Consider the following 13,532-nt stretch of genomic DNA (forward strand, 5'->3'; position numbering starts at 1 on the left):
CATTCTTTGCTTTTGTTTATAATGTTAGTGTTGCGGAACACTGCCTTCTGGTGATAATTATGGGTGATCTAAATGCAAAGGTGTCTAACTCTGCCTCCTCTATTTTAAGTAAAGTTGATAAAGAAGAGGCATGGTCTATTCTTGAGATTTTGCTCCAGAAAAAATTAGAACTGATAAGCGAGGTTTCCTATTACTTGAAACGCTTGGAAAATATGACTGGGTTATTTTAAATGGAAGATCTCCAGTAGGTGAAGTTACCCTTTATACTTGTCAGCTTCTGCACAAAGCCTCCTCGATTATGTGATAGTGTTCTTTTCAAATGTTTGAAGTTTGTGAGATTCGGACAGTATTTCCAACTGATATGAGTGATCACAGCTAGGTTGGTACAACCATGACCTTTACTCTCCAGGAACTAGATACTGGGAACTCCGCTCTGGACCAGATCTGTTTTAATAAGTCAAATAGTTGCTCCTTTTGGGCAGCTAAAAATATTGCAACTTTAAGTGTCAAGATCAATGGAGTCTGTGCTCGCTTTTAGGGTTATACAGGGGATGATCTCATGTCGTTCTTTGAATCCCATATGGATGAATTTTGTGAGTTAAACTTTAGGCTCAAGGACACTTGGCAATTGGAAAAATGTCATTCTAAATCGAAGGCACTAAGGAAGGAAATATATCCCCTGGTAAGAGAAGAGTGTTTTCTGTTTTCTTTGATTAGACAGCACGGAATTAATCATCTTAAACACACAAGACGTGGACTTAAAGCCCAACAATGCACGAGGTAATGCAGCCTAAAATGGATTCATCTAAGTGAGGCCACCAATTCTGGAGACTCATTGAAATATTGGAAATTGATTGCTGAATATTGTGATGCTAGGGTGAATGCTCATGCAGTTCCTATCCCTGAAAAAGTCTTGTTGGGTTACATCACTGAGTTGTCTGCAAGTAATACTGAGGCAGTCGTGTCTCTGGTGCTGCATGTAGATGAAGAGGTGTTCACTCTGCACAGTGCTCCTTCAGTAGGTGAAATTGTGGGTTCCATAAAGAATGCTAGATCTTCTGGGGCCTGAAGACAGTCGCACTGCGGTCATCAAAAAGGAGGCTACAGTTTGGGGAGCCTTTCTTGGTCCTTTGCTTGTTCATTATTAATTTTCTGGAAAAATCCCATTGTCATGGAAGGGAAGTGTTATTGTACCATTGTACAAAAAGGGTCTCAAATATTCCCTGGCTAGTTTCAGGCAGATAGCAGTGCTAGATGTGGCTGGTAAAGGTTTGGTCAGGAGTGTGCTGTGTCATTTGCAACAGTGGGCTGATAGTCACAGCATCATTCCCCCTGAACAAGCTGGCTTCAGGAAGAATCATAGCACTCTTGACATCATAGCTATCCTTCAAGTGATAATTTAAAAATATTCTGTTTCTCTGGATATGCCTGTGTAAACGGCGTTCATTGACTTCTTCACAGCGTTTGATAAATTAGATTGTCAAACGCTGTGGAGGAAGCACTTCTTCTTGGGTGTTCCGCACCATTTACTAAGTCTTATTATGGAATTACATTCTGATACCTGGTGTCAAATTTTGATGGAAGGGAAACACGGGGCCTATCGTGTAAGGTTAAAATACTAAATGGGATGATGCAGGGCTTGTTGGCCCCACTGCTGTTTTCCCTGTATATCCATGATCTTCCTGGTACCCTAAGTTTGGTGAAGGGTGATCCTCAAAGAATTGGTTCAATGTCATCAGTTCCCTACTATATGCCGACGATGTTGCCATAATGGATTTAACTCCTGTTGGCATACAATGCTGTTTGACTGCATTGATGAAGTATGCAGAACCTCAATACCTGAAAATAAATATATATAAAAGTAAAATTGTGATCTTTCGTAAGTATTTTAAGGAGGACGTGGAAGCTTAATTTGTAGCTAGGCTTGCACAAATTAGAAATAGTTGACTAATATCTTTATCTTGGTAAGGTTTTCTCTTAGAGTTGGCGAGATAATGATGATTTAACACATTGCTTAAGCAGGGCCCTTTCTCAAGCCAATGCCATTAATAGACTATATAAAACTTGTGAGAGGCATCATTTTGGGCATGTCCTGTCATTTTACAGGGTTAAAATTCCCCTTTCACATTGCTATGCTAGCAAAGTCTTGGATGTGAGACTTTGGGACTCTTTTGCGGGGACTAAAGGATGATTTATTTGTCAGATATGTAATCTGAATACTTTGCCAGCCCCTGACGCTCTCCGCTTGGAGTTTGATTTATTGTTCTCTTGTTCCTTGTCTTTGATTGCTGTGCTGAGATGGGGAAACTCGCTCTTGTGTGGTGAGGAGGGAATACTGTGGGCAGCTCTGAAGTGCAAAATGTTTTCTCTTCATAAAGAAAAGTTAGCTTTCTATAGGTCCTGTGGGCAGGCAAAAGAAATGTTTGGGCTTGATCTGAATGTTGTCTCCCCCTATGTCTTCATCTGCTCTAAAGGACCTTATAAAAACACGTTGCCTATAATAATTCAGGGCACAGACATTTCTTTATGCCGGTCAAACCAGCGAAACCTAGTAGTCAGAGGAGTTCTTTGGGGGTTAAACCTCAGCCCTATTTATTCTGGAATCTGCCTCGTGGGATCAGAAGGATTACACTTTTATCGAGAAAGTAATTGCTTCCCCTCCGTAATATAACTGTAATCTGGAATAAAATGCGGAAAGAAGAAAGAATATGCAAGCTTTGTCATTTACATATTCAAGACCTTAATCGTGTAGTTTTGTTTGTCTTGTGTTACAGAATGCACGTCGTCCCTTTTTAAGGCCTCTGTTTCTTAAAGCACACCATACACACTGCCTTGGAGGCTCGTATTTCTGGACTATTCCGATCTAATGAAATGTTCTGTAATAAGATCTATCAATTCTTTAAATGTTCTTTAAACATGAATTAGTTACCCTGGGTGCATCATTGTCTGGCTGTGAGTATAATACCGTTTTCCTCTTGTTAAGCTGATAGTTTCGAAGGGATGTTTCATTGCGTAATCATATGGCTCTATGCTTGCAATATTTGCACATCTTACGTTGCACTATTCATGCCTCTCTTTGCTGTGGTCTGTGTTGCACACATGTGGCTATTGTTACAGAATGCACGTTGTCACTTCCTTAGGCCTCTGTCTTTTTATTACATTCAACTTATGAACTCCTTAAGAGGCCGGCAAATCAGTAACGTTCCCAACTAATGGAATGTTTCGGAATAATTCTGTGTTTACCTTTATATAATGCCATCATCTTCAGGCTTGGCCGGTGCGGTTATGTTTTAATGTGGTATCTAAAAGATTTTAAACTTGCATGTTTGGACATCTTTTGTTATATTGTGCATGACATCTTTCTCTATGGTCATTACTTTACATTGAACAACACATTCCCCCTTAATCTTCAGGCCCTTGTTGTTCAAACGCTACAGCTCTTGTTCTCGCCATTAATTCTGGATTTTAAATATCTATTATTTGTATGTTTCTTAATCACCATTAATTCTGGATTTAAAATATCTATTATTTGTATATTTCTTATTGAACCATGCATGATGTCACTTTCCAAGTCTGCATTGTTTCCACCTAACGAACTGTTTTGCAGTATGATCTATCTACTTGCTAATTAATTTTTAAACTTTAACTTTTAAAATGCAATTCCTGGACGTAGCACCTTCATCAACATAAGGAACCTTCTGCGATTAATGGCTGAAACTCCGGAGAATAACCGCATGTGAGCGGCGGTCTCTCTGGATGTCGAGAAAGCGTTCGACACATTGGGATGGCCATTCTTGATGGCTGCACTGACGGAAATGGGATTTGGAGACGTGTTTATGCGCTGGGTATCAATCTTATATGCCAGCCCAAGAGCACGTCAAGGCTGGCACGGTCATATCCGAGGGGTTTGCGATAGGTAGAGGAATCCATCAGGGCTGCCCCCTTTCGCCACTCCTGTTGGCATTAGCAATCAAACCTCTAGCAGCCAGACTGCGCACTGAAGCACCATGCTGGGGCATCACTGATGGTGACGACCATCATATTATCTCTCTATATGCAGATGATGCATTAATATACCTTAGCAATTATACCGAATCCCTACCACACTTGCTACACCTGCTGAACACATCCGGAAACATTTCAGGACTATGTATAAACTGGGCAAAATCATGTCTGTTCCCAATTCGGCCATACCCAGATCCGCAGAGTAATATGCCCGCCAGTTACGACTTGCAATGGTGTGACTCCTCCTTTAAGTATCTGGGGGTGCACATATACCATGATGAGCTAGCTTTAAAGGAAGGAAATCTAGACCAGACAATTAGATTGATAAAAGGCTCACTACCATTTTGGCAATCACTGCCACTCATCTGTGGGACGAGTGGCACTAGCTAAAATGATCCTCCTCCCCCAGCTACTATACTATTTCACTGCGCTACCGCTCGTACTACCCAAAACCTTCTTTGCACAGCTGTCCAGTCTTCTGATTGATTTGATATAGGGTAGCGGACGTTGTCGCGTGGCCTTGACCAAAGCTTACCTTCTCCTAGAAAGAGGTGGGATAGGCGTACCACAGTTTGAACTGTACTATGCAGCGTCGCAAATACATTGGATCATTAATTGGCTGAGAGATCCCCACGGCCTAGAGAGTCGCACGGTGAGCACACTGCTGGGTCACTCAGACATATTGAGATGGCTCATAGGGCGCACGGCTCTCCCACAACACAATAACATTCTGATAAAAGTGGCTGACCGCATCTGGCGAAGATACGTGGTGGGGGGGAACGGACACCGCCGTACTCGCCCAGGATCCCACTACTGGCCACACCGGGAGTAGACAAACTACGAGGACAATTGGGCTTAACGACCTGGGTCGTAAAATGTATACAGTCGGCGAACTCTTCAAAGAAGGCCAATTCCTCTCATATGAGCCAATAGCGGAAACATACAATTTAGGATGAGGCGAATTCATCGTACACGGGGCACTACAACACTTGGTACGCTCTACATGGGGGAATGGCAACAAAGAGCCACACACATCACCTGTATTACACACCTTGCTTTTAGGCTCAGGAACACAATCGGGGATCTCCTGGATATACGACATATTACAAGACCGCCCGGAGGAGGCACAGTTACAAGCCAAGACCAAATGGGAAATGGCTTTACACTCCCCCTTAAATGCACAAACATGGTCCATTGCTCTTACAACCACGCGGGAGGTATCACGGAATGCTCGCTTCCGGTACCCTCAACTCAATTATTTACATCAGACATATTTAACCCCAGTCCGGATAAAACGCATGTTCCCACAGGCTAACTCTGATTGTCCAAGATGCAGTAGCCCAGAAGCAGATTTTTACCATATGCCGTGGACCTGCCCGCCGATACTCCAACTATGGCAGGAAATTACAAAACAGACAGCAGCTTGGTCGAGGCTCCCTCCCAACACCTGAATCCTGCCTACTAGGGGTACGCAAATAACAAGGCAGGGAAAAACAAACATAGATGTGCAGGCCTAGCGTTTGTCGTATTCAAAAGACTCATCGCGACACAATGGAAATCACCTAGCGCCCCAGACAAACATGGCTGGACATCAGACCTACTGCATTGGGCTAATGCGGAGTTACATGCACTGAACACACTACGCGACACCGGAGTGGTGATTAAGGGGGCGGACATATGGGACTCCTTTGTCGACCAGCTGAAAGAATAAGATGATACCCGCCCCCCCTGAATTGCAGACAAAATGCGGGTGCGGACCGGTGTGGCGGCGCCCGTCGACGACGTCATGCCGGACGCGCCAGAGTGCCTGCCTATCAGGGCACAATAAGCGTAAGACAGTTTGGAACATAAAGATGGCACGCTACACCATGCTAGGTGAGTCCCTCCTTCCCCTCCTCTTTCTCTACTACTCTTCCCCTGACTGACGGGCCCCGTGGTCCCCCGTGTCCCGCCGTCCTCGCTCCTCCTTCCCTGCGTCTCTCCCTACCACCCACAGATCTGATGCGAATCCACCAACGAGCGATTACCACTCTCTTTTTTCCTTCCTGTCCTCTCTTTATTTTTCCATTTGCTGTTGTTCTGTTGTCCTAAAAAGTCAAACACAAAATATGTTAATACATGGTGATGACTGAAAAGATGCTCCTTACAGGAGCTACTGCATGGAGAATTGACTTTATAACATACTGTAACCATTGTATATTATTTGACAACCGCAATAAACAGATTTAAAAAAAAACTAAAAACAAAAAAAAACTTTTAAAATGCAATTTATTTATATATGTTAGATAAGTTTTATCTTTTGATACCGATACAAAATGTATATGTATTGTTTTATTTTTCTTCAGATCTGTAATTATTAGTTATGTGGACCTCCGTCGTAGTTCCCTATCATAATAAAATTCTTGACTTGAGCTGCAGTTGTTGGTGACTGTAGGGTACTTTTATTGATGGGGCAGCAGACTGGCATATCATGCTGGCCTACATTCATTTTGAAACCATAGACAAATGTGAGAAAGGAACAATCAAGCTGCAGATCCAACAGGTAATGGTAAACAGAGTTGTAGCTTGGTCCCTAAGATTTAGGGATGGGGAGTGGATATGAGCTTCAGATTTTACAACAAGCACGCATTTATGTAATGTTAAAATACGTTATACAACATGCAGGGCGGTGGAAAGGAAGAGGATTTCAAACTGATAGGGGCACTAAGTGAGGGAAAACATGATATATTTTAAACTAACCAACATTTAGGACTTTCGAAAGAGAGAGAAAGAGAGACAGAGATTTTTTTCTTTCTGTCTGTATGTCAAACTTGCAGGTGAAATCTGACAGACACATCACCATACATGACTGAAAGCACATGTACCCAACTATTTACCAGAAAATAGATTTATTAGGGGGTCGTAACACCTCCCCAGTGTCCCCCCTTCCCCCCAAGCTACGCCCCTGCTGGTAAATTAATCACGGGCTGGGAATGACTGGAATTTGTTTTTTATTTTTTAGTTCACAGTATTGGTGCTTGATCTGCATTTCCGTGGCGTAGAGCTAGGAAAAGCTATAATGCAGTAATTTATACTGGGTGTCACAGCATTTGTATAGCCTATTTGTTAACTAATTGTTGAAATATGTGCATCGTAGGACTACTAGAACGATTGCAAGCAAGTTTTGGGTGAACAAATTGGTTCTTTTCTTGGCCAATCGGTATGGCTTCAAACAGTTTACGATGCCCACTACTTGTGGGGCAAGAGTAAATAGTTGCAGCACAAAAGTGAATGATTACAGTGTATTCCACCTAAATAAAATGAACTGGGCTCTGCAGATTCTGCTTTTAAACCAAATGTTTTGCTTAATCTGTGGTCATGAGGAGGTCTTCCACTGTCATCTTAAGGGTTTTGGAGACCCCATGCAAGAAATATTTTGGGGCTTATAAAGGGAACAACTTCGAATGTTATAATCAATGTTGTACTAATTCAGGCACAATGATGCCAAACAACATCCAATACAATGTAGAAAGTTGAGATAGAGAATTAAACAGATGTAAGATAGAGAAAAACCTCACTCTGAAAGAGACCCAATGGAAGGAGGAGGGCCTGAACAATTGCCCGATTTTCCCCTGCCTCAAAATGTCGCTGATTACATCCACTTCAATATGGTGCAGTTATTGTTAAGAGTAATATGTGCAATATTTTTAGATCTGGCTTAATGGTTCAGCTGCACAATATATTGTTAGCAATTTTTTTTAAATATATGTAGAGTGGGCTTTGGTCTACCTAGAGGAACATTACTCTATCACCTCTTGCTATTGACTGTTTGTGCCACTCCACCTGCTTGTATTACAATGCCCGAGGGATTATTTGACATCTCAAAAGTACACTGAATTATTACACATTAAATTCTAAATCTCATAGATGCATTGTAAACAGAAATACATCATTGTGTTTTGTTTTGTTTTGTTTTTTACTGCAGCAGGCTTTCCTTTAGTGTTTTAGCCGAAACGCATACTGCAAGCAGGCCAATTGGCTTTGCAGATGCTTGTTTTATGTGTAATTCAGGGACGTAACTACCATTGGTGCAGCAGGTCCAGTGCACAGGGGCCCAGAGTCCTAAGGGGCCCATTGAACCTTGATTATTTTAGAATTTTACTACCTCAACAGCAGTTAAATGGGCGATTTTCCTTGCTTGCACCAGGTCTCCTGGCATCCCAGAAACACTACTGGAGGGTTTAGCATGTTATTTGAAAAGTAGTGTGCAAAATTTAGAGTATAATAAACTGAAGGGATTAGCTTGGATTTCAAATCAATCTTTAGAAACGCACAGATGAAAAGCTGTCAAGAAACCCACAAGTTATTGCAGCACTAATATAAAAATGCATTTTTTAACTAAACTATGACTTATTTTTGCAGGTTCAGAAACTGATTTCAAGATGTCCTTTTCTAAAAGCAGTGTCTTCAGAGATTTCTTCACAATCCAGTTCAGTCAAAATATGTTTAACAATTTCTTATGACAATGTGACTGAGAACCCTAAAGTTACAGTACCGGCGCAGCCTTTGAACAATTCAGAAGGGATGATGTCCACTTGGAGAGGTAAATATTTGTTTTCTCTCTATTTTCGTGCCTGGTTCTAGCATTAAGGAAAACATTTTGACAATGACAACACTTGATGGTACGCAAAAAATAGTCAATCCGACCTCTGGATTTTGTAAAAGTCCTCAATTTCATTCTCCAGAATGCAGAAACAAATGGCATTTTAAAAAAAGTCTAAAATGTTTTTGCAGGGCAGAGTCTGTACAGTTGCTTCTACAGTTTGTACCTGGCATGTTCAGTTACTCTACCAAGCCTAGGCCTATTGTCTTAGGTTTGAGCTCTTTTTGTGGGTGGTCACAAAACCTCTCGCTCTGTGCTAATGGCCTTGTGCCAGTCTGATAGCGTCAGAAGTGTAGCTCTCTGATGGTCAAATGCAAACTAAGAGAATGCTCTTTGGAGTTGCATGATAAATATAGAATTTGCCACTGCATGCTGCACCAATGAATCCTACAATGAGACACAAGAGATGGGCAACAACTCTCTGTTTTTGTAATAGAAAAAAACTTGAGACTTCAAGGCATTATGCGACTTAAACTTTAACTTTTTTAAATGAAAAAGGTATTAGTATTGATTTTATCATTTAATCTTGGTGAACCAAAAAGGCAATTTTCTCATTGCATTATTCATGTATGGCCCCTACAACTTATGTTTCTTATAGTAATCTGCAGCTTACTGCTGAACCATCCCCAGAACTTTGGGTTAGTAGATGGAGTTCTGCTCTGTTTTGGATCATTTCTTTCCATTTTCTCCCTGTCGGTGCCACTTCTACTGTTTAATAGTATTTCTAGGAGAACCTAGCAAGTGTAGTGCCAAATGCTGCCCGCTTTTTTAATGGCAATGTTGACCCTTTGGTGTATGTCAGTATTTCGATTTTCAGCCATAATACCTTTAATTTCTAGACGTGCCACTGCACTCATTCGTGTCATCATCTGTCTATGCTGGGATAGTGATGATTGAGTATGTGTGTGATTTCTGCTTGTGGCTGTGAACGATTACCTTAAACTCATCTCTGGATTGAGTCAGAGTTTTAGAGAAAATCTTGGCCAGTCAGTTTTTTATTGACTCCACTAGCTATTTTTATAATTTCTGCCAGATGGACACCCTAGCATCTGCTAATTATATTAAAGTGTGTACATTCCAAACACTTAAACGGGTAAGAACAATGCATAAACTATTTCTGTGGGAACACAAATGCCTGTGGTTAATTTAAGCTGTTGTCCCAAGCCAGCATAGCATCTCTTTCACTACCGATCTCTGAAAACTGGTCCCACAATTTCATGGATGCTAATGAGAAAACAGAACCTCGGGCCAGATGTATGAAAGTTTTTAGCAGTTTCAGATCCTGCAATTTGCAGAATGTATGTCAGTGGCTGCTAAAAAGTTTCTTCCTATGTACTAAACCCATATAAGGAGACGGTACAGTTTTACTAATTCTACCACAGAGGGTGACAGTGTGGCCCAGGGGTACACAGCACTTACCTATGGAGAACCGGCTAAGCGTGCCTGCATCATCTACCAGCTTAGAAGTTGCTAGAGAAGGGGGGGGTTGTGAAGTAGGACCCACCACCAAAGCAGCCAGATGAACAAGCCCTCGCTATGGGCATGTGAGTCTTCAATTATGTACGGTGGAGTAAAATGAAACGCCAAATAAACAAAGATTAGTCATGCTCACAAGAATGATGACTGTACATCGGGATCATACTGAGGCCATCTCCTCGTCACGGTTTACAGCCTTTATAGTCAATCTTATGATGAAATAGTGTGTGGCCATGGGATAATGGGTAATATACAGTCTAGGAGCTGAAAAGACCAGGCATTCCTTCGAACTCACAAGTCCTCCATGATCCACTCCTGTAGCCCACCACAATGCAGATACAGTTACCATGAGCCTCCATGTCACCAGGGGCGCTTGGCTCCTGCTCTGGCTCCTCCTTTGGGATTTGTAGTGCTGCTTCACTTCAGTTGATCCTCTTGAACACATACATACTTGAAAATAATATTTTGTAAAAGAAAAGCCCAGGGGTGGAGTATTGGATCCTTGGTGACATGGAGTAATATGGTACTCATAAAATTAGATTTTTCCTACTACATTTTTAAATAATTGTGCAATCCATTTCACTCTAGGGCTGTTGAACTGATGCTGTGTGGACAAAGGAGAAAAGAAAATATTGATTTGAGGGGTAAAGCACAGTAATGTCCATTTCTACTAAGACTTGTAAAATCCACTAATCAAAGGTTATCAGGGGGAGAAATACTGAACAAGTTAATTCTGTCCACTATTGAATTAGGCACATTTGCTTGAACCCCGTTTCCCTCTGTTTGCACTGCATCGCCTCTTTGAAGTGGGGATGTATTCAAGAGCCAGAACCTACAAATAACTTCTGTCAAGTTTTATCTGATCTTCTTCACTTCATTACCACCACTGTTGTGGCATCAACCACCCAGCATATGCATCAGTATTTGTTTTGTGCAAGTACTCTTACAACAAAGGACAGTCGGTAGCATCATGTGACTGAGGGATTCAACGAGGCTAAACTATAGGTAGTGATGTACACACTCAGAATGGGCATGCAAGGGTAAGCTTGTTGACTTTGTTTTAATTTCTCCAGACCCTGCTTACCATTAGTGGCTAAGCTCGAGTCTGCCTTTTTCAGCTGACTCCTCCTGTTGTCTTTTACATGTATCATTTGAGCTCACTGGGCACTTGCTTCACCTCCCCAGCATCAGCCAATGTGCTGGGCATTTATCGCTGTACATGCTTTAACTTTATATATCAACTGTGCAGTCACTTCTGGACACAAAGTGTAGAATGGAAGAGCATATGATAGTATTGTAGGCTGATGGAGTAGTTCACCCCCTCAGAGGTGGAATGGAAGTGGTAGGTACTTGGGACTGTTAAGAACCTTTGCTGGTCATGTTCGAGGGAGAAGACTAGAAGGTCCTTTGGTTGGCTGACAGAAGCAGGTATATGGAAGCGACCAAAGTCATCTGGTTGACTGGTATAGTGAGTGCACTCTAAGGTGATTGACTGCTATGCAATATTCAGTTTTGTGGCTCAGCAAGTCTTGGGTTCTATACACTGCTTCATTGGCAGCCAAAAGCAGAAGTTTAATGGCAGCACGGATGCACTGAGAGAGCGAATGAGATGGGCGTCAAAGTTCTGTATGGCCTGTGGTATGAATTGAACAGGCTGGCACTATGTTGTAGATTCCACTACAATGTCCAGGCAGTCTTTCTAACTTCTCCCTATTGCTGGCCTCTCATTCTTTCCTTTACTCCACCACCCTTCAACACAGTTACTCCCCTGACCACCTGTCTTTACCCTTCTTTCTTGCGTTGTATGCCTCACCTTTGCATGTTGCTTTGTAGCTAAGTTTACGCTGTACAAGTCCTTATACATACGTACAAGGTAAGATGTGGCTACTGGGAGGGACCAGTGTGTTCCTGTGGGAAAGCAGTAAGAGGAGGGGATTTCCTGCAGATTATTCCAGTGGGTCTGAACCAGCTGTTTAGTGTAAAGGAGGGTAGTGGAAAATGGCTGGCACAACCCACTGTGGGTAACATGAGGAAAGTAGAACACCTAGTCCACAGGAGCTTGCAGAAGACCCTCTTTTCTCAATGCCTCAGATTATGTTTGTGTTGTCTGAAGTGTATCTTGTAGGAAGCTGTCTCTGTATATACTTTTTTCAAAGTGAGGAATAGTGTGAACAGAGTCCAGGGGTTCCCCAGAGGCTTAACAGAGGCTAAAGTAGATTATGCTAATGCTCTCTTGTTGCAGTGTGGTCGAGCAATTAGGCTTATGAGAGGGTATTGCAAAGGATTTGTTGTATGCACCTGGGCTATAAACAAGGCACACACTCAATGACTAACTCCAGGCCAATTGTTTTTATAAAGCAAAAATATATTTTGTTTGTTTATTTCTAGAACCAAAAGGATCTTGTTGCAGTTAAGTACATTTGCAAGTACGTATCAAGCATAGGTATCAAAGGCACTTTGTTTAGATTTGGCAAAGAAAAGAGTTTACAGGCAAGTATAATTTTTACTTTCAAAAGTTAACTGTGCAATTTTCAATAGAGTCCTAGGTGGGGGGAGGGGTGTTAGTGCAGTTTTGCAGTAACTACTCGACTTGGAGTTCCAGTCTCCAGGTATAAGGATGTCCACTGGTCAAGGTTCAAGTTGACTCCGAACATGTACCACTAGCAACATGGGGCCAGCTGGGTGCAGAAGTCAAAGGTGGTGTTAGATTAATAATGGGATCCTATGGATACAGGGGTCACTCGGAAATAGATCTGCTGGCAGGTAAGTACCTGTGACTTCGGAGGGCAGACCTGGGGAGTTTAGGTGAGCACCAGGGGAGCCACAGGTCAGGACCAATCACACACCCTCTGTGGTACAGGGGAAGTCAGGTGCAGGATGCAAACACAGTGTCTGGCTCCCATTGCTTTTTCAATAGGGAGATCCCAGGGGTCACTCGGAAATAGATCTGCTGGCAGGTAAGTACCTGTGACTTCGGAGGGCAGACCTGGGGAGTTTAGGTGAGCACCAGGGGAGCCACAGGTCAGGACCAATCACACACCCTCTGTGGTACAGGGGAAGTCAGGTGCAGGATGCAAACACAGTGTCTGGCTCCCATTGCTTTTTCAATAGGGAGATCCCAGGGGTCACAAAGATGCTTCCAGTAGGGTCCAGGGGGTCTGTTCCAGGAAACCACGGGCTGGACAAGGAGGGGAGGGCACCTGCTGAACATTGCTGGACTGGTGGTCGGATTACCCAAGACCAGGGGACTGTGCGTGCAGGAGTACCTTGAGGCATCGGATATCTTCGTCTAGTTCTCTCGCGGACAGGGGGGTCCTCTGGATTTAGGCTGCAGGCGTCGCTTTGTTGGCCAGGAAGGGTCAACCCAGGGAGGACACAAGGTCAGAATCGCCTCAGGACCTGTTCTGCA

At 42.7% G+C, this 13,532-nt stretch overlaps 1 protein-coding gene across 1 annotated transcript in view; it reads left to right on the forward strand.

The window, feature by feature from the left end:
- LOC138288591 (uncharacterized) overlaps positions 1–13,532 on the forward strand; it is a 300,606-nt gene that overhangs the window by 75,590 nt on the left and 211,484 nt on the right. The window contains exon 4 of the mRNA XM_069230091.1: positions 8,407–8,587. Within this exon, the coding sequence (XP_069086192.1) occupies positions 8,407–8,587 (181 nt within the window). The remainder of the gene's footprint in view (positions 1–8,406; positions 8,588–13,532) is intronic.

Source organism: Pleurodeles waltl, chromosome 4_1, assembly GCF_031143425.1.
Source record: "Pleurodeles waltl isolate 20211129_DDA chromosome 4_1, aPleWal1.hap1.20221129, whole genome shotgun sequence".
Taxonomy (NCBI): domain Eukaryota; kingdom Metazoa; phylum Chordata; class Amphibia; order Caudata; family Salamandridae; genus Pleurodeles; species Pleurodeles waltl.